Source organism: Peromyscus californicus, unplaced genomic scaffold (assembly GCF_007827085.1).
Source record: "Peromyscus californicus insignis strain IS unplaced genomic scaffold, ASM782708v3 Scaffold_4__1_contigs__length_199733344, whole genome shotgun sequence".
Lineage (NCBI taxonomy): Eukaryota > Metazoa > Chordata > Mammalia > Rodentia > Cricetidae > Peromyscus > Peromyscus californicus.
Window position 1 is genome coordinate 70,435,276 of NW_026294562.1, and position 20,864 is coordinate 70,456,139.

The window sequence follows — 20,864 nt, forward strand, 5'->3', positions numbered from 1 at the left end:
TGCACATCACCACACCTGGCTTTTTGGCGTGGGTGCAGATCTGAACTCTAGCAAACACTTTACTCTTTGAGTCTTCTTGACCACTTTTTAAAATATAAGAAAAACTATTATTGCATGTGTGCATGACGTGTGGCGGTTAGAGGACAATTCTGTGGCGTCCACTCTCTGTCCACCTTTATGTGGGTTCTGGGGATTGAACTTGGGTCATCACACTGTATAAGCAAACACTTTACCAGCTGGGCCACCTCACTAGCCTTTTTTTTTTTTAACCTCCTTAGTAAAGTGAAATTATTTTATTAAAGTAATTAGTGTCACCTGCCCTACTGCCTGCCATTTAAAAATATATATCCTGGGGCTGGAGAGATGGCTCAGAGGTTAAGAGCAGTGGCTGTTCTTCCAGAGGTCCTGAGTTCAATTCCCAGCAACCACATGGTGGCTCACAACCATCTGTAATGAAATCTGGTCTGAAGGTACACATGCAGGTAGAACACTGTATACATAATAAATAAATTAAAAAAAATGCTAACTTGCGGAAAAATATATATCCTGAATATTTAGGGATGAAATTTCCAATTTTATATTTTGACACTACTTCAGAAACACCAATTACAACATTTAATTACATTTCCCCAGAATTGTACACCTTGGGTTTGGAAACCACATCGCTCAACTGCAATAGCTCCCTAAGTCCAGAACACATTTGCTGGCCCTGTTCTGAGGAGAGCCCACATATCCTAAGATACTCTCAGAGCACCAAGTTCTGCTTCTCAGTGGTTGGTGACCTGGGTTAACAATCACTTCAAACAAGCGTGACTCTTCTGGGTGGATGCTATCAGAGGCCTCTCCAGGCTGCAGCTTTACCCACTATGGGTACTTCTCTAGATAGCTTGGTTCTCACACTTTCCTTGAAGTCAACATGAACATGTTACTAAGTTGTGTTCTTAGATTTCTCTTGAAGCCAGACTGACAGGTCTCTATCGAGACTGAGGACAAGCTTTTTTGTTTGAGGACAAGTTTTAATGCCCTTTAAAGAACTACCTAGCATGGGCTGGAGATGGCTCAGTGGTTAAGAGCATTTGTTGCTCTTACAAAGGAATCGCTTTAGTTTCCAGTGTCTACATTGGAGGCTTACAATCATCTGTAAATGGAGCTCCAGGGGACCTCTTCTGGACTTCACTAGCACCTGCACCCACAAATGCACACCACATGGACCCACAGACACATAAACAAAAATAAAGTCTTAAAAAAAGTAAGAGCTACCCAAGAGGCAATACCTATGGAAGCAAGAACATGCTGGTGCTGAGACAGACACTAAAATAATGTATCATGATTAAATAAGTTTTTATTGTCACATTTAACTGCTTTGTCAGATATACACTGTATATTTCAGTATGGCATAAAAATAAGAATATTTTCCTGAATGTCAAAATCTGAACAGAGGAGATGGTGATGGCACTTTAGAAAACTGGAATTCACACCGTGCTGAAGCCGCTAGTAGGTAGCTGATAAAAGCTGGAACTCACTGCGGATAAAGTGACCCTCAACATTCAAATCAAACGGCAGTGGTGTAAGCCCAGCAAAACCGGGACAGCAGTTCCAGTGCCGACGCCAGGGCACAACCAAGGCAGGGCAGTCCAGCCTCTCATTTCTACGCCTGTATCTGCTGTCTGAGCCTGGGAGCTGGAGCTCATGAGTAAACATCACTGTAAAAGAAAGGAATCCTTTGGAACCAAATTTTAAGCCTTTTAACAACTTCTTCATCCTCACATGTTTTAACTATTCCAAGGAAAGGCAGTTGAGCGGCAAGCATCATGGGCGGGCTGACTGCCATAAATGATGGGTCTTGCCATTTCCAATCCAAGAGCCCAATATATTCTAAAATGTTTTTTAGTGGTTTTACACATTCTGGGCAAAACTAGAAAACAAGCAGTAGTTAAATAAAAACATAAGTGCATCCCAATGGTCTCCACACATTTGCAATTATCCTCCAAATGGCAACTTAAAAAAGGGGAGGGGGTATGGTTGTTCAGACCATTGCAGCAGATCTTATTCACCAAGATTCCTGGATGTGTTTTTAAAAACGTCCTTCCTCCACAAACCTAGCCCTGGCTGTGCCAGGCCGAAGTGCATTACATCTCTTCCACAGGAACTCAGCTAAATCCGCTGTGTCTGGGATCTGTTCAGCACAGACTCAGGCCTGGCATCTCACTCCTTTCTGCCATCCACTGCCGTGTGGCCTTCCTCAAAGACTCCAGAACAGAGGCCAAATGTGCTGGTGCAGTGCAGCAGTGGCCGCCGTACACCAGGAGACAAGGAACTGACTTCATGACACTGATCTGGATGAGTACTCACTGGGGATTAGTATGTCTACGTTTTTAAAAAGGCAACCATTTTAAGTGACAATACATAGGCTAGTAGAAAAAACGTTGAAACAAAGCCCTCTCTCCCATCTTACAAAGTCATGCAGACAGGAGAAGGAATGTCTGATTTGTTCCAATTAGGCTTCTTGGAATTAACAAAATTTCTTTTCTGGCAAAGATGAATTTGGCTCATCATAGAAAGTTCTTGGAAGGCTGCTGCTAAACTCATTTCCCTTTGAAAAGCAAATTTCAAGGCATGATAGTGCAGAGGTAAGTTTCTGACTTCTAGAGTATTTATAGACTAATTGTGCTTAGTCTCTCATCCAATTTAAAGAACAGACTACACTGAGGAGTTTCACTCTGCCTAAACTGACTAGTACATCCATGAATCGCACCAGAATTAGGACAATTTGATTATCATAATGATTCTGCTGTGAACCCATGCACTGCACCCCAAGGCGAGGACCAGCGGACAGAGGATTCTGGGGGTTCTGTGCATGGGGTGCTCCACTTGGGAGCCACGGCATCTGAGAAAGCAGTTCTCCCCACAGATTAAGTCCTCAACAAACTCTCAATAAGCCTTTAAGAAAAGCAGTGCCAAGTGGAGAGAATGTCATTTGTTTACTTAAATCTGGGAGGTCTGAGTGTTCCTGGGGTCCTCCTCGGGATGTGTCACAGGCTGTGAACTCTTTGAATGCGAGTATTCACTATGAGGGGACTCTGCAGGGTCAATCAGATTTTCATAATCACTGTTGTCTGACTCCTCCCCACTGTCTTCGGCTGCTCTCTGGGCAGGAAGAAGATCTGCCCCACTTCCAGAGAGCTTCAGTCCGGCACTGGTGGAAGCGTAGCTGGAAGAGCCCACAGCCTGAGGCCGAGGCATGAAGACACTCCTTTCCATGCGAGAGTGGCTCAGAGGACTTTCTTGATTGTTTGGGTGGAAATCAGAGTAAGGGGGAGGAGGATCAGAGGGCTCAGTGTCTGCTAGAGTACTTCTCCCTTCGACTGCAAACCCAGAATAGGACATCCGAGGACTGAATGCTGGCTCCAGATTCTCAGATGGTATCTGTCTGCTTAACAGGGCCTGCTGCAATCCTGCATGGAAACAGGAAGAATGTTTTAACAAATTTTCTATCTTCACAGCTTTTTACTTCCACTCAATAAAAAAAGGTCAACTTAAATGTTTTATCATGTGAAGTGACCATCATATCATACCCATGGCATTAGGGAACAGAAAGGTGAACCATTCACAATGAAGTTTGCACTGTATCCTGCCAGTCTGCTGTTTTCATAGGTCAACAATTTCTGAAGGTAGCTAAGCAATAGCTACTATAATTTTAATATTAGAAAAAAGTAAAGAATGAACCTTTGAATTATCTTGTTTTAATCAATTATTATTTTATATCACTTCTATTGGTAGTACAAATAATTAACAGGGTTTGTGTCTGTCTGTCTGTTTGAATTGTTCATCTGTACGGGCATAGAAGTATTACACAAACATCCTCGATGTAAACTCAGTGGCTTCTCATGCAGGCATTGTGATGCCAGACTGTTGCCATCACTGCAGATGAAGTGATTTAATGGGGTGTGCAAAGTGATAGGTATTTTTAAGATTTTAAACTGCATATTTATTTTTAATTGGGAATCAAAACAGCTAGTGTACCAGAAAAATCTGTTATCTTTATTCTCTGGCAAAATAAAAATCTAGTTTTGGATACTACTCAATAAATTAACTGGAATATATTATAAAAATGTTTTGGAAATGATCAGCAAGGCTGTGAAGTTATTGTTGTTTATATTTTATAAATAATTTCTCTATACATCCATTTATTTGCATCTTGAGTACCAGGTCAACCATGGTTACACAGTGAGACCCTGTCTCAAAAAACAAAACAAAACAAAAAAGAAAACAGTTGAAAATCCAGGCAATCTGACTAGAAATGTAGCCCCAATGTGTAAAACAGGGTGTCACTTCAAATTATGTGCTATTTTGCCCACCTGTTGCCCACTGTGCTCAAAAATTTGGGACTACTAGCTGACACTGAAAACCATCCCACCACCTTTACAAGTCACAGGAACATGGAACATTCCTTAGACAGTATCCTTTCAAATATCACATTGCTTTTCTTTGAATGTGTATTTGTGTCTACTACTTGCATAAAAGTACCAAAGGAAGCCAGAGAGGGTGCTGGATCCTCTGGAACTGGAGTTATAGGTAACTGTGAACTGTTCTACGTGGGTGCTGGGAACCTACTTAGTCCTCTGCAGGAGCAGCAAGCCACCTTTCCAGCCCCCAAGTTACAAGGCTCTAATGAACATAGGACACCATCCTGATATGTACAGCATGCCATGGTTAGCTTGGGAGTAGTTATCACAGTTGCTAGAAATAGATGATATTGTCAATACACACAAAAATCTGCACCAAATTTCTAAGATCTGTACTAACTTTTGCTTCAGCTTTTCTCTTTGGCCCTCTTGTTTTAGTTTCAGAAATTTGAGGAATACTATGAAAAAAGCACTTCTCATTAAATGCTCAATGACAAGGAAATGTCCTTCCTCTATCATGGGAACCTGGTACTTGCTTAGTATAGAAGGATTTATGCCAAACTGAAGCTATGGCTCATGGGTAAAGAGCTTGCCTAACACACACAAAGCCTGAGATCCAGTCCCCACCCCTACAAAAAAGTGTGGGGGTGCTGGTACCCGGGAGGGAAAAATCAGGAGAATCAGAAATTCAACGTCATCTTCAGCTACAGAGAAAGTTCAAGGTCAGTCTGGGGTATATGAGGCCCTTCCTCACAAGCATGGGGATTAGGAGAGGTTTTCAGAATGGTCTCATGTCATTGAATGGGTAATTTGATAATTAAAGTAATGAATAGTTTAGCCAGATAACAAGACCTGTACTTCTAGCTACTTTGAGGTGGGCATGGTGGCACGCGCCTTTAATTCCAGTAGAGATCCAGGTGGATCTCTGGTCTACAGAGCCGAGTTCCAGGACATCCAGGATTACACGGAGAAACCCTATCTCTAAAAACAAACAAATAAAAAACTCCAAAACAAAAAATTCTAGGTACTCTGGAGACTGAGGCAGGAAGATCACAAGTCTGATGCCCGCCTGGACCATGAAGCAAGTTCAAAGCCTGTCTGGGCAACTTATCAACACTCTCAAAACTAAAAAGCAGGGCCAGTGAGATGGTGCAACAGATTAACCCTGCCTCCCAGCCTGATAATCTGAGTCCAATCTCCTGGGCCCGTATACTGGGAGAAGAGAACCAACTCTTCTTCTACAACCTGACCTCCCACTGATGTTCACAACAAACAAATACAAAACCAAAAATAAACAAAAAGTAAAGCTGGGTACTCATGACTTTAATCCCAATACTCAGGAGGTAGAGTCGTTTGGATCTCATCAGGCATGGGAGCACGTACCTGTAATCCTAGTACTTGGGAGGCTTTAGGGGACAGATCAGGCCAGCTTGGTCTACACAGTGAGTTTCAAGCCTACCATGGATACACAGTGACAGTGTATAAAATAAATATAAAATGAAATAAAATGAATGCAAAGGGGGGGCTGGAATGTAGCTCAGTGGTGAAGTGCTTGCCTAGCATGTGGAAAGCCTATGTGCAGTCCTCAGCATCCCACCCCAACAAACCAAGCCACTTCTCTGACAGGGAATGGCAGACTCAGTCAGAAGCTTACTTCTTTCTTGTTCCTTTTCATTTTTCTTCTGAGTGATTTGTCTTCTTAATTTGTTCACTTCTGCCTGACAAGATTCAACAACTCGTTCACTCTTTTCTACATCTGCACACACTGCCTGAGGGAAAAAAAGCACAACAACGTCAGCTTCAAACCAGGCAGGAGGTAATCTGTAAATTCCGCCTTACAATCCCAGGACAAAAGGCTGGAGAGACGGCTCAGCACTTAAGAGCACTGGTTCCTGTTCTTCCAAAGGACCCAGGTTTGATTCCCAGCAGGCTCACAACACCTGTAACTGAGCTCCCAAGGGATCCACACCGTCTTCTGGCCTCCAAGGTCACCAGGCGCTGAAGTCACCCAAATTAAATGCAGACAGGTAAGGTAGGGCAGTCTTGAGCGCCCAGGAGAGCAGGGCTGAGTTCCCCTTTATGAGACAAGACCTCCCCACATAGCTCAGGCGTCATTTCCTGCCTTATTCCTTTGAGAAAGTGTCTCTCCCTAACATGGAGCTCCTGAGTTTTTTGGCTAGACTGGAAGCTGCTAAGCTAGTGGTCCTGTCTCTGCCCCCTCAGTGCATGTACAGGCATGCACAGGACCACGTCCAGCTTATGACATGGACACTGGGATCTCAACTCTAGTCCTCACACTTCAACAGCAAGCACTCGCTAACCACTGAACCACTTCTCCAGCTTGTTGGTTTCCTTTTGAAGGCTGTGTCCTAGAAGCTATATTACATTAATCAACACAGTGAGGAGTCAGTTTTAGTCATCTTAACAAAATTATTTTCGTTAGGGGGCTAGAGAGATGGCTCGGTGGCTAAAAGCAGGACTGCTCCTGCAGAGGACTTGAGTTTGGTTCCTAGCACCCACCAAGACGCATAACTGACTAACTTGAGCTCAGGGGAATTCTCTCACCTCTGTGGGCACTTGCATTCACATACACATACCCACACACAAACACATACACACACATATTTAGTTAGTTAAAAAATTAATAAGTACATAATTTGTGTGTGTGTGTGTGTGTGTGTGTGTGTGTGTGTGTGTGTGTGTGTGCCGTGACCACATGTGGAGGTCAGAGGGAAACTGTGAAGTCAGTTCTCTTCGTCCACCTTTAAGAGTGCTCCAGGGCCAGCCTGTGGTGGCGCATGCCTTAATCCCAGAACTCGGGAGGCAGAAGCAGGCGGATCTCTGTGAGTTGGAGGCCAGCCTGGTCTACAAGGCGAGATCCAGGACAGGCACCAAAACTACACAGAGAAACCCTGTCTTGAAAAAAAACAAACAAAATAAAATAATAATAATAAACCACTCAGAAGCTTATATTTATTATAACTGCTCAGCCATTAGCTCAGGCTTATTGCTGACTAGCTCTTACACTTAAATTAACCCATAATTCTCATCTATGTTTAGCCACGTGGCTTGGTACCTTTTCTCTGCTTTGCCTTGTCATCTTGCTTCCTCTGTGTCTGGCTGGCAACTCTTGACTCCGCCCTTCCTCTTCCCAGAATTCTCCTAGTCTACTTGTCTCACCTATACTTCCTGCCTGGCTACTGTCCAATCAGAGTTTTATTAAACCAGTGTACAAGAGCATTATCCTGCAGCAATGGAGGACTCCTATTCACTATAAAGAACCCCAAACCAGACTGAGGAGACCTGTCAGAAATGTGCAATGATTTTGAACAAAATACATCTTCCAGGGTCACAGTTTCTCACTGTGCAAGAGCAAAAGGTAGCCACTGTCTCGGGGGGGGGGGGGGGGGGGGGGGGGGGGGGGTGGGGGGGGTTGGGGGGGGAGTGGGGGGAGCTCAAGGGATCACATCCAGGTTGCCAGATTTATAGGCATTTGCTGTTGTTGTTGTTTTCAACAGAGTTTCTCATTAGCCTGGAGTTCACTGAATAGGCTATACTGGTTGGTCAAGTAGCCCAGGGAGTCTCTTGTCTCTGTCTCCCTGATGCTGGTATATGCCACCATGTCCAACCTTTTTTAAGATTTATTTATTTATTGTTTTTGGTTTTTTGAGTCAGGGTTTCTCTGTGTAGTTTTGGTGCCTGTACTGGATCTCACTCTGTAGACCAGGCTGGCCTCGAACTCACAGAGATCCGCCTGGCTCTGCCTCCCGAGTGCTGGGATTAAAAGTGTGTGCCACCACCACCTGACTAACTTGCTTTCTTAATTTTTATCATTTTAAGATGATTGTGCAATTCAGTTTATAAGCCTTTTAAAAGGCTAGCTAAGATGGGAAAAATAGAATTTCTTCCCTTACTTAATTTTATTGGAACAAAAAAAGCAATTTTTGGTATCAGTCTAGCTTACAAGGGAAGGAAGAATAAAAGATAAGCCTAGAATGAGATGCTTTCAACATTCATTTATAACCAACAATTAAACATAGGATAAGATGGGCTGGAAATATGGCTTGGAGGCTAAGAGCACAGACTGTTCTTCCAAGGGACTCGAGTTTGATTCCCAGCACTCACCCTCATGGTGGCTCACAACCATCTATAACTCAAGCTCCAGGGGGATCTGATGCCCTTTTCTGGCCTCCATGGACACTGCATGCATATGGCACACATCTATACACACAGGCAAAACATCCATACATGCAGGCAAAATATCCATACACATAAAATAAAAAAATTAAAAAACACATAAGACAGATTTATTTAACTGAAAAAAATTATGATAAGGGAAATCTGGAAAAGAAAGTAAGTTTCAGAGTTGAGGTTTGAATGTATATAATTCAGCTACCAATAACCACTATGAGAGCTGGCCTTCTTTAATCAGAAGGTAATGTGTGATACCATATAGAAGTCGTTTGGCTAATGCTGATGGGTTGAAAGGCCAAGGTCATGAATTTGGGACAAAGAGCTGTTTTCCACTGCACATTCCTCCCATAGCAGAAATACCAGAAACTTCCAGAAAGCAAGTCTGGCATCAGTGAGCATGAATGGCGTTCCCTCCACTTCCAAGTATACAGTGAACACAGCCCTGGAAACTGCCCTGCACTTCTGTCCTCTCACTGAGCCCCCCCCCCCCCCCCCCCCCCACATACCCTCCTCCCCAGATGCTACCTTCACTTCTCCCTCCATTCTCTGGGGTCTCTCCCAGGCTCGGAGAGTTCCAACTTTGCTGCTTTTCTTCTAGCTCTCGAATGTAAGTGCAGTGGGAAGTACTGTCAGCATGTAGCTGGCAGTTGGAGGTGGTGCCATAAATATTTGCTGCATGAATGACTAGGAAGAAACAGATTCCACTGCAATCCTCCTACTCCACATGGCGGCTGGGGGAAAATGAACCGACTGGATGGAAGCAGAGCTAGAGCAGGGGGTAGGCTTGGACATCATTTCCTTTAGAATATGACGGACAGAGACAACTGTGTTCTCAGCACCCCTTTAAACTCACACTTGAAGATGCGCTTCCCAGAAAAAGCACGGCTGCAAAGGGGTCCTAAGTGTTCTAAGAATCAGCATTAATAGATGACTTCAAGGCCTCTACCTCAGCATGCGGCAGGGCTTGTAGACTGACATCTGACATTATTTATTACATTACCTATGAGTATTGGGAATTGAACCTGGATCCTACAGAAGAGCAGTCAGTGCTCTTAACCACTGAGCCATTTCTCCAGATCCCCATTATGACTGTGAACCACAGCTATTCATTTGTGAGTTAAAAGATATAGATTTGAAAAACAAAAATGTAGGATTTGAGCAATATAAACAAGATGGAAACATCAGTTACCTGTACTTTCTCCTGAAGTGCATTATAAACCTGATAAATTGCCCTGATGTCCTTCATGACTCCATCCTTGTCAAAAAAGTCAGTACTAGAAGACAGAAAAAAAGATGTCAGAGTTATTAAAATCACCATGACTATGAGAGGCATTTGTTATCCCTTCTACCTCATACTATTCATTATGTGCTGTGACTCAAGATGACAGGGTCTAGGCAATAATATGCTAATCTTACTAGAGTTATAGAAGAGAATAAAAAAGAACACAGCACCAACTAAAAACAGAACAGTTTCCAGTGATCATGTTTGTCTCTCTTTTTTATTATTTTTATTTATATTTATTTATTTATTTATTTATTTATTTATTTATTTATTTATTTATTTTGGTTTTTTCAAGACAGGGTTTCTCTGTGTAGCTTTGCACCTTTCCTGGAACTCACTTTGGAGACCAGGCTGGCCTCGAACTCACAGAGATCCGCCTGGCTCTGCCTCCCGAGTGCTGGGATTAAAGGCGTGCGCCACCACCGCCCGACTATTTTTATTTTTAGACAGGGTCTATGCAGCCCCGGCCAGCCTGACACTCGCTATGAAGTCCTGGTTGGCCTGGAACTCAAAAAAAAAAAAAAAAAAAAAAAAAAAAAAAAATCCACCTACCTCTGCCTCTCAAGTACTGGGATTAAAGATGTGTGCAACCACACCTGGCTGATTTTCTTTTTAAAACCTGAAAAAAGCAGCTGGAGAGATGGCTCAGAGGTTACAAGCCTTTCTGCTCTTGCAGAGGACCAGGGCTCAGTTCCCAGCACCCACAAATCAGAGCATCTATAACTCTAGTTCCAGAGGATTCAATGTTCTCTTCTGGTCTCCTCAGGCACTGGACACACAGTACACATACAGATACCCAGGAAAACATTCACATGCATAAAAAAACAAACAAACAAAAAATCCTTTAAAAAAAGATACAATCTGAGAAAAAAAAATACAGTAAAATAAAATTAACTCAATAAGAATAAAAAAAAATATTACTTTCAGGGATTCTTTTATTTGTGTATGTGTAAAGGTGCACATGCATGTTTGTTCATGTGAATGTAAAAGTACACTCCAATGTGCATGCTTGTGTTGGGGTCAGAAGTCACTGTGAGGTGTCCTCCTATTTCTCTCCACCTTATTGCTTGAGGCAGAGTCTCTCCATTTTGTCTGTTTTGCTGGCTACCTCAGCAAGTCCCAAGCACCTGCCTATTTCTGTGCTCCCAGTGCTGGAGTCATAACGTGCTCTGCCCAGCCCTGCTTTTTACTTTTAATTTGTCTTTTGTGTATGAATGTTTTATTTGCATTCATGTCTGTGAACCATATGTATGCCTGGTATCTGCAGGGTCCAAAAGTGGGCACTGGATCCCCTAGGACTTGAGTTACAATGGTTGTGAGCCACTATGTGGGTGCTGGGAGTAGAACCCAGGTCCTCTGCAAGAGCAGTGCTCTTAAATCGATGAGTCATCTCTCTCCAGCCTCCCACCCAGCTTTTTAACGAGATGAGAATACAAATTCAGGTCTCATGCTTGCACAGCAAATACTTAATCATCACTGAACTCTCTCTCCAGCCTCAGTTGTTTAGATTTATTTTTGTCTTTTTGAAACAAGGTCTCACTATGTAGCCCAGGCTAGGCTGGAACTGAACAGAAATCCAATACCTCTGCTTCCTGGGTGCTGGGATTAGAAGTATATGCTACCATGTCTTACAGAGCAGGTTTGTTTTATTATGAGTTGTTTAGTTTTGTTTTTGTTGTTGTTGTTGTTTTGTTTTGTAGGAAGGATCTTACTCTGTAAACTGGCCTTGAACTTATGACTATCTCCTGCTTCAGTCTCTCAAGTGAAGTGATTACAGGTGTGAGCTACCATACTTCACTTCAGGGATTATTATTTCTTCTTCATCTTCTTTTTTTTTTTTTGGTTTCTCGAGACAAGGTTTTTCTGTGTAGCCGTGGCTGTCCTGGAACTAGCTCTGTAGACCAGGCTGGCCTTGAACTCACAGAGACCCACCTGCCTCTGCCTCCTAAGTGCTTGGATTAAAGACATATAGCTACCACTGCCTGGCTATAGGGATCATTTCAATAGTTCATTAAGAATGAATTCTGATATATGGTGGTGGTTTACAGAACTGTCTTTTTTAATTTCAGTTAAAATAAACTTGATTTTACATTTCCCCCTACTTAAAAAATATTAACAAAGAAAATACTGTTGACAAAAGAACTCATTTTACCTTTCAACTTACCCATGCTCTTTAATAACTTTGGCATAACTTTGAGAAGTGTTTGGCACTGAAGACACTTTGTACTCTTGCTGGCTAGTATTGCCTAGATTGGGAATAGCAAGTGATATCCTTTGATTATACCTGTGGGGAGATTGAGGAAAAACAGCACATAATAAGGACATCTCTTTGTTGTTTGAGGCAGGGTCTCACGATGTTGCCTAAGCTGGCTTCCAAAGCACCTTGTTTCCTCCTGCTTCAGCTTCCCATGGCTGCGATCACAGACGTATGCCACCATCCTTGGTTCTACTGCTGTGTTGCCTAGCTCAGTGTTGAACTCATGGGCTCAAATACTCTGCTCACCTTGGTACCTCATTGCTGGGTTTACAGGCATGTGTCACCATTCTCAGTTATAGAAGTACTCGTTTAAGAATTGGGATGAACAGGTCTGATTCCCAGCACCCACATGATGGCTCACTGATGGATCTCTAACTCCAGTTCCAGGGAATCCGACAGCCTCTTCTGGCCTCTGCCAGCATCAGGCACGCATGTGCATGTGGTATACATACAGAAATACATGCAGGCAAAACATCTATACACATAAAATTTTTTAAAAAATTAAAGGACTGGGATTGAAGGCTGTGGATGTGGCTCAGCTGATAGAGTACTTGCCAAGAGTGCCCAAAGCCCTGGGCTTAATACCCAGAACCAGATAAGCCAGGTGTGGTGGCACACATCTGTAATCTTGGCATTCCTTAGGAAGCAGAGGCAGGAGGATCAGAAGTTCAAGGTCATTCTTAGCTATACAAGCTAGTTCTGAGCTACAGGGTGAGTAACAGGTCTGTCAGGGATCCAAAGGGAGGCCCTATCTCAAAAAAGCAAACAGCAAATCCGAGAAGATCACAAGTTAAAGGCTGACCTGCTTTACGGAGCAAAGGGTCATCTGGACTACAGAGCAAGACTCTGCCTCAAAAAAAAAAAAAAAAAAAAACAACCCCAGGGGCTGGAGAGATGGCTCAGAGGTTAAGAGCACTGACTGCTCTTCCAGAGGTCCTGAGTTCAATTCCCAGCAACCACATGGTGGCTCACAACCATCTGTAATGAGATCTGTCACCCTCTTCTGTATACATAATAAATAAATAAATCTTTAAAAAAACAAAAACAAAAAAAGCAAAAACACAAACAAAAAAAAAAAAAACAAAGCAAAAGGACAGGGTTGACAGCAGGCTTCTGTGTCTCCAAAACTGGTAAGCTAACCCACAGAGGATGCACAATCAGTGAGCTTCCCTTCCCTTCTCGCATAAACTCTGCTGTAAACTCCCTGAGGGCAGTGGCTCTGGCTCAGACATTATTTTGCATGCCCACAGTGACTGAGAAATCCTAAAGAAATACCTAGTGGAAAATTAATGAAATCCTAGAAATAGCTACCAAACAATATAACTATTTTCACTGACGTAGACTACTGATCCTATGAGCATGTTTCCAGAGGGAAAGCTTTGTGCAACTCACAAACAGAAAACATGGTCACATAATGTTGTTTTTTCTCTTTCAATGCAAAACCTTCATCACTAATGATGGATCATTTTTACAATTTCTGTCTTTGCATTGTATGCTCTAAAGTTACAATTAGACTCCAAAAGTAGCAAAACTCTATTTTTGTATAGTGGGTCATGAAGAAGCAAATGAAGTATCTGATATAAGAATACAAACATGTCTAAATGAAGTTTATTGACCCCCCAAACTATTTTAATTCATTTAATTGGTAAGCAAGCCCCAGGGGATCCACTGTTTCTGCCCACCAAGTGCTGGGTTACAGATGCAGGGTGCCATGTCCAACTTTTTTTTTTTTTCCTTTTTTTTTTTGGTTTTTCCAGACAGGGTTTCTCTGTAATTTTGCGCCTTTCCTGGAACTCACTCTGTAGACCAGGCTGGCCTCGAACTCACAGAGATCCGCCTGGCTCTGCCTCCCGAGTGCTGGGAATAAAGGCGTGCGCCACCACCGCCCGGCCCATGTCCAACTTTTACATAGTTGCTAAGGAGCCAAACTCAGGTCCATACTTCCTTTACCCACTGAGCCCTCCCCTGAGGCCCAGCATCTTTCTTTTTATGTACAGTGGTGGGAGGTTTTCTTTACCTGCGATTTGGTCTAAAGAGAACATATTCTAAAGCATGAGTAGAATTGTTGGCGGTAGAGATGAAACTGAAGAGGAGGAAGACAAGGTCTGGCACACCGAGGATGCGGGTGAGCTGCTTGTGGATAACCTGCTCTCTGTAGGACATCTGTTGCTGAGTGTTTCGACGGAATCTGTACCATCCGATAACTTTCTGCAATAAGAACCGAAGAAAGGAAAGAAGTAAGAGCTTATTTAATTCAGAATGCACCCAAATGAACATCTGTAAACAAATGTTCATGATCACTTTATGTTGGTTAGCCCAGAACTAAAAACAACCATCTGTGAACAAGTGAATGGATGAACTGGGTAAAACTGAGGTATACTGGAATCATATGCAATAATAAAAAGGAACAAATCACTATGGAGGAATCTCAAAATAGCTATGCTCAATGAAAAAAACCAGATATAAGGGTATGGAGAGTATATGCTGGAGGGTTTTTAGTATAAAAGTCCAGAAAATGAATCGATAGTGACATATAGCATAGCTTCTTACACTGTGTCATGACCCCATATAAGGCTGCATAACTAAATGTGAGGTTAAAAAACGCTTCTAAATGTGACATGACCAAAAATGAATTCAAAATCAAATATGCAGGGCTGGAAAGATGGCTCAAATAGGTAAAGGTGCTTGCCACCAAGGCTGCTGACCTGAGTTTGATATTCAAAACCTACATGGTGGAAGGAAAAAAGTCGCTCACGAAGGTTACCCTTTAATTTCTCCATCTGTGATATGGCACAAAATGACTGCAAAATAAGTGTGTGCACACACAGGGACACACACACACACACACACACACACACACACACACACACACACACACACTGAATCTGAGATATATGTGGCAGCACTTTCCAATGCTGCACTGCAAGGCTTCACTGAAGCCTGGCTTCTGAAACACTGCACAGGCACTGCAAGTTACCACTGCAAGTCAGCACTGCACAGGTGGCACTGCACAGGCAGCACTGCACAGGCACTGCACATGTGGCACATCACAGGCACTGCACAGGCAGCACTGCACAGGCAGCACAGCACAGGCAGCACTGCACAGGCAGCACTGCACAGGCAGCACTGCACATGCAGCACAGCACAGGCAGCACTGTACATGCGGCACACCATGCCCTGCCAGCAGATGCTGCCCAGAAGCACCTCGGCTCTCATTCCAGACTGGCATTTCCCATGGACTGAACAGACAAAGCTTTTAGCGCTGGTAGAAATGTAATGGTTTAATTATGGAACACAAAAACAACATTTTCTACTGTCATCTCTCAGTGCCTAAATATCAAATTAGTGTATCTTTGAACTGAACTGTGTTAGAATGTTGTTTTTTTAATTGTTGACTTGGGCTTAAAAAAAAAATCATGGAATGAATTTGGCTTGGATGACGACAGAATTTTTCAGCAATGTTTGTCATATGTAATGCTATTTTGCACACAATCATGTGAAGCTGCTTTCCCAGCCTTACTTAAGATCTAAGTATTGACTAATTTGAAATACATTGAAGATTCCTATACCCACAGTATCAAATGTCTATCAAAGGTTTAGTTCTTTATGTAAAAATAAATAAGGACACCATCTCAGTAGGAAGCAAGTTTGCTTTCATTTCATTGTCAATAAATGATAAAATTATGTATGTATACCAATGCATGGTCTTATAATCAATTTCTTTGTGACCTATTATCAGTAAATGTTTGATACATAAACCTAGGGTCCTGTAAAAAGTTTGAACAAAAAGGGTTTGACAGTGGAGACGTTCAAGAAGCCCTGACATAGCAATTCAGAGGCTAACAAGACAGGGAAGGGAGACGCGAGGAAGAGGAGGAGGAGGGGTGGGAAGGGGACTCAGAAGAGGTCTGCAGGCAGCAGGAATGTCCACCATCACGTCAAGGTGACAGTGTTGAGTGTGTGCCCAGGACTGAACTGATGAAAGCACACATCAAGTCATTCTGTCACATGCCCACTATACAGCCTGGGTTTAAAGGTCAGCATTACTAGCCCTGCCTACAGCATAGCCAAGCTGGCTGGTCAACTACTCTCAGAATACGCCTCATAATGTGTCCGCTGGACACACAAGAGCATCTTTAAACAAGAATCACAGCTTTTTTAATAATAATTTATTCAAATTATTGAGTGTGAAGAGTGTTAGAAGTATCTTTTTTAAAAAGATTTATTTATTTATTTATTATGTATACAGTATTCTGCCTGCATGTGTCCCTGCAGGCCACAAGAGGGCACCAGATCTCATTACAGGTGATTGTGAGCCACCATGTGGTTGCTGGGAATTGAACTCAGGACCTCCAGAAGAGCAGTCAGTGCTCTTAACCACTGAGCCATCTCTCCAGCCCTAGAAGTATCTTAAAATACCATAATTTTGAAAACTCTGAGAAGATCTGGGAATACTGATTTATTGTCCCTGAATTTCAACAGTAACATGCCAGAAATTTGAAAATACCAAGAAAGTTGTTTGTTTTTCACTTCATGTTATAATTCTAAATTATATCATTGTTGATGAATAAACATACTTTGTTTTTTAATTAAGAAAAAGCATGTGCACATAACACACATATACACACAGCCATACACAGATAGATTTGATGGCCAAAGACTTTTAGCTTTCATTAGATCTACTGTTTGTTAATTTTAGCCTTGTTCTTTTTTTAAATAAACTATTTGTAATACTTCTCTGAGAATTTCATACATGTGTACTTGATCACTCCTCACTCTAACTCCTTTCAGACCCTCTGCTTGTTAACTGTTCAGTTATTCTATTTGTCTATTTCCTCTATAGTATTAAGCATCCTTAATACAAAATCCATACTTTAAAAAGAAAAGGGGGCGGGATTTGACATTTGCTGACAGTTTTAGATGAAATCCTCTCGTCATTCTAAAATGCCAAATTCATACTGTGATATCTACAATTCTGTATTTTTGGATCAGTAGAGAAGCTAGTTGCAAACTCACTCAGAGACTAGTACTAAAAGCACATTTTTGGATGGCTGTATCTAGGCCAGGATAGAGTTAAGGACCTCTCTCCCTAAACCTTGTCTGTAACATTTCATAGATAAGTTTTCAGACTTCCTTCCTCGCCTCAGTATCCACTTTGTCCATTTGGACATACTGACCAACTTTCTCTTGTGTTCTCTTGGTCCTTACAATGCTACTAAGAAGCCGTTATGTCTGTTATGGTCTATTTCATAAAGGATGCTCTGATTTCAGAAGACAAAAAAACTCTCACCCACATGCTTGTCTTAACCTAAAACCTGAGGCCTATGGAAACTTTGTAAGCACAGTATGTTATTCTGCTAGAATTGCACACTACTAGAGATTTTTTAAAGCAGATCTATGTATACATGTGGTATATATGTATGTGGGAGCATATGTGCATGTGCACATATGCATGCATACATACATACATACATACGTGTGTGTGTGTGTGTGTGTGTGTGTGTGTGTGTGTGTGTGTGTCTAAGAGTGAATCCATGTATCTTTGTATATTGAAGTGCAGTCTCACTGTACCTGAAACCCTTGTCTAGCTAGCCAGCTTGCTCTGCGGAGCTTGTCTCTACTTTCCAACTGGAAATGTATAGGCAGCTGCCACTCCCAACCTGCTTTGTGTGTATGTGTTAAGATTTATTATTTTTTTAAAGATTTAGTTTATTTTATATGTATCTGAGTGTTTGCCTGCATGTACTATGCATACCATGCGTGTTACAGTACCTGTAGAGGCCAGAGGAGGGCACTGGATCATCTGGTACTATAATTTACAGACAGTTGTGAGCTACCATGGGAATCAAATCCAGGTCCTCTGAGAAGAGCAACCAAGCAATGCTTTTAATTGTGGAGCTATTTTTCCAGTCCTTATTGTCATTATTTTGTTTTTCAAGACAGGGTACCTCTGTGCAGCCCTGGCTGTCCTGGAGCTTGCTCTACAGACCAGGCTGGCCTCGAACTCCCGTACTATTTTTTTTATGAATATTTTGCCTCTGTAAAATTTTAAGTGTACCACATGTGCCAGTAGAGGCCAGAGGAAGGCATCAGTTCCCCAGAACTGGAATTACAAATTATGAGCTATTATCGTGGGTGCTAGAAACCAAACCCCAGTCTTCTGCAAAAGCAGCAGCAAGCACTCTAAACAGCTGAGCTATCTCCCCAGCACACGATTCAGCTTGTACATGGGTTCTGGGAACCCGAATTCCTGCCCTTATGCTTGCAAGGGACACACTTTATCTGCTGAGCCTTCTACCTGCCCAATATGAGATTTTTTTTTTTTTTTTTTAAGATTTATTTATTTATTACACATACAGTGTTCTGTCTACAGGCCAGAAGAGGGCACCAGATCTCATTATAGATGGTTGTGAGCCACCATGTGGTTGCTGGGGATTGAACTCGGGACCTCTGAAAGAACAGCCAGTGCACTTAACCTCTGAGCTACCTCTCCAGCCCCCAATATGAGATTTTTATAGCAAAAAAACATTAGTTCCATTTTCTTTCTTCCTTTCTTCTTCTCCTCCTCCTCCTCCTTCTTCTTTTCGAGACAGGGTTTCTCTGTGTAGCTTTTAGAGCCTGTCCTGAAACTCGCTCTGTAGACCAGGCTAACCTCCCAAGTGCTGGGATTAAAGGCATGCGCCACCACTGCCTAGTTAGTTCCATTTTCAACCTTAACATTTTAAGTGCTCCTTTGTAGGTAACACATTCTTTTGAGGTGAGAGTTTAATTTCATGCCTTTCGTGGTAGGAGTAGACCCAAATAAGAATAAACTATAAAATCTTTACAAAGTTCCTTCAAGATGATTTTCTGTGCATTTGAACTCTTCACTTAAACTATATCTAGCTACATAGAATGCTGCTTTCTCCTGGGACTACTTCAGTAGTAGGGTGCCAGAGTGCACAAGGCTCAAGTTTAATTTTACATTCACAAAACAAGGTAAAGGCACCAAATTTGAGGACTAGAGTTTGATTCCTAGAACCCACATGACTGAGAGAACTGCTCTCACAAGCTGTCCTCTGACCTACACATGTGCTGTGGTACATGCATATGTATGCATGTCATGTGCATACACATACTCATGCAAAAACTAAATGTAATAAACACACAAAAACAACCCCCTACTCTTTTCACTTAATGTAACTTAGAGATCTGTTACTGCATGAAGACCTCTCGTGTTTTTTCTTAAAATATTATATTTTTTGTATGGGTATTTTGCCTGCTTGTATGTTTGTGCATCGTGTGTGTGTGTGTGTGCGTGTGCGTGTGCGTGTGTGTGTGTGTGTGTGTGTATGTGCGCGCGCGCGCGCGCGTGCGCGCATGTGTGGTGCCCTCAGAGGCCAATGGATTCCCTGGAACTAAGTTATAAATGGTTTTGAACCATTATGTGTGTGCTAGGAATAGAATCCAGGTCCTCTGCAGGAGCAGCCAATGCTCTTGATTACAGACCCACCTCTCCAGTTCCTCCCCCATTCTTTTTAACAGCTGCTTCAAGTTTCACAGCATGATGTACAAATGTAATCAACTTGATCTAATCATTCTCTGCCAGTGAATATATGGATGGCTTTTAAGACTGAAACAACAAATTTCCTTGTACATGGGATCAGGACAGTAGACTCTGGTATAAGCCTTCGTTCAGTCACTAATCACTAGAGTCTTAAGCAAATTACTTGATGCTGGGGGATGTCTTTCTGTACGCTGTGAATATATGTTGTTCCCATTGGTTAATAAATAAGCTGATTTGGCCTATGGCAAGGCGGGAAATGTGAGAGAGACAGGAAAGGGAAAGGCGGAGTCTGAGGAGAAGCTGGGAGCCTCTGCCAGGAGAAGCAAGATGTAAAAGTACTGGCATGCCACAAAGCCACGTAGCAATGCATAGATTAATAGAAATGTGTTAATTTAAGATGTAAGAGCAGGGGCTGGAGAGATGGCTCAGTGGTTAAGAGCACTGCCTGCTCTTCCAGATGTCTTGAGTTCAACTCCCAGCAACCACATAGTGGCATACAACCATCTCTAGTGGGATCTGATGCCCTCTTCTGGCATAAAGTTGTACATGCAGTTGTATATGCAGGTAAAGCACTCACATACATAAATAAATAATAAAAACCCTAAAATAAGTAAATAAATAAATAAAAGATGTAAGAGCTAGCTAGCAAGAAGCTTGACCCACAGGCCATACAGTTTGTAAATAATGTAAGCCTCTGTGTGTTTACTTGGGATCAAGCAGCTGCAGGATGCGGGAGGGAGAGATTCATCCCAACCACAGGGTCAGGCAGAACTGGAGAAACCTTCTGGCTACAACTTAAGTAGCTTAAAATGTCAAATGAGTGATCTGTTTCACCGGCTAGAGCAGGAGTGTGTCAATACATGGCAAGGGCTTAGAACACAGTCTGGCAGGGTTGAATAAATGTTCAATAATTCTAGATGTTAGTATAATTCTTTTTGTGGGTCTCATTCCTTTTTTGTTTTTGTTTTTGTTTTGTTTTGTTTTCTTTTTGGTTTTGTCAAGACAAGCTGTGTGGCTTTGGAGCCTGTCCTGGAACTCACTCTGTAGCCCAGACTGGCCTCGAACTCACAGAGATCCACCTGCCTCTGCCTCCTGAGTGCTGGGATTAAAGGCGTGTGCCACCACCGCCCGGCTTCTTGTGTCTGATTTCTAAAGCCAGGGCAGCAAACTTAAAACTGT

The 20,864-nt window shown here is 42.4% G+C and overlaps 1 protein-coding gene across 1 annotated transcript in view; it reads right to left on the reverse strand.

The window, feature by feature from the left end:
• Nucleotides 1-1,324: 1,324 nt before the first annotated feature.
• Abraxas2 (abraxas 2, BRISC complex subunit) overlaps nt 1,325-20,864 on the reverse strand; it is a 41,936-nt gene continuing 22,396 nt past the window's right edge. Inside the window, exons 5-9 of the mRNA XM_052763389.1 lie at nt 14,157-14,347; nt 12,047-12,166; nt 9,790-9,874; nt 6,061-6,175; nt 1,325-3,455 (exon numbers count right to left, since the gene is read on the reverse strand). Of these exons, the coding sequence (XP_052619349.1) occupies nt 2,986-3,455; nt 6,061-6,175; nt 9,790-9,874; nt 12,047-12,166; nt 14,157-14,347 (981 nt within the window). The 3' untranslated portion in view covers nt 1,325-2,985. The remainder of the gene's footprint in view (nt 3,456-6,060; nt 6,176-9,789; nt 9,875-12,046; nt 12,167-14,156; nt 14,348-20,864) is intronic.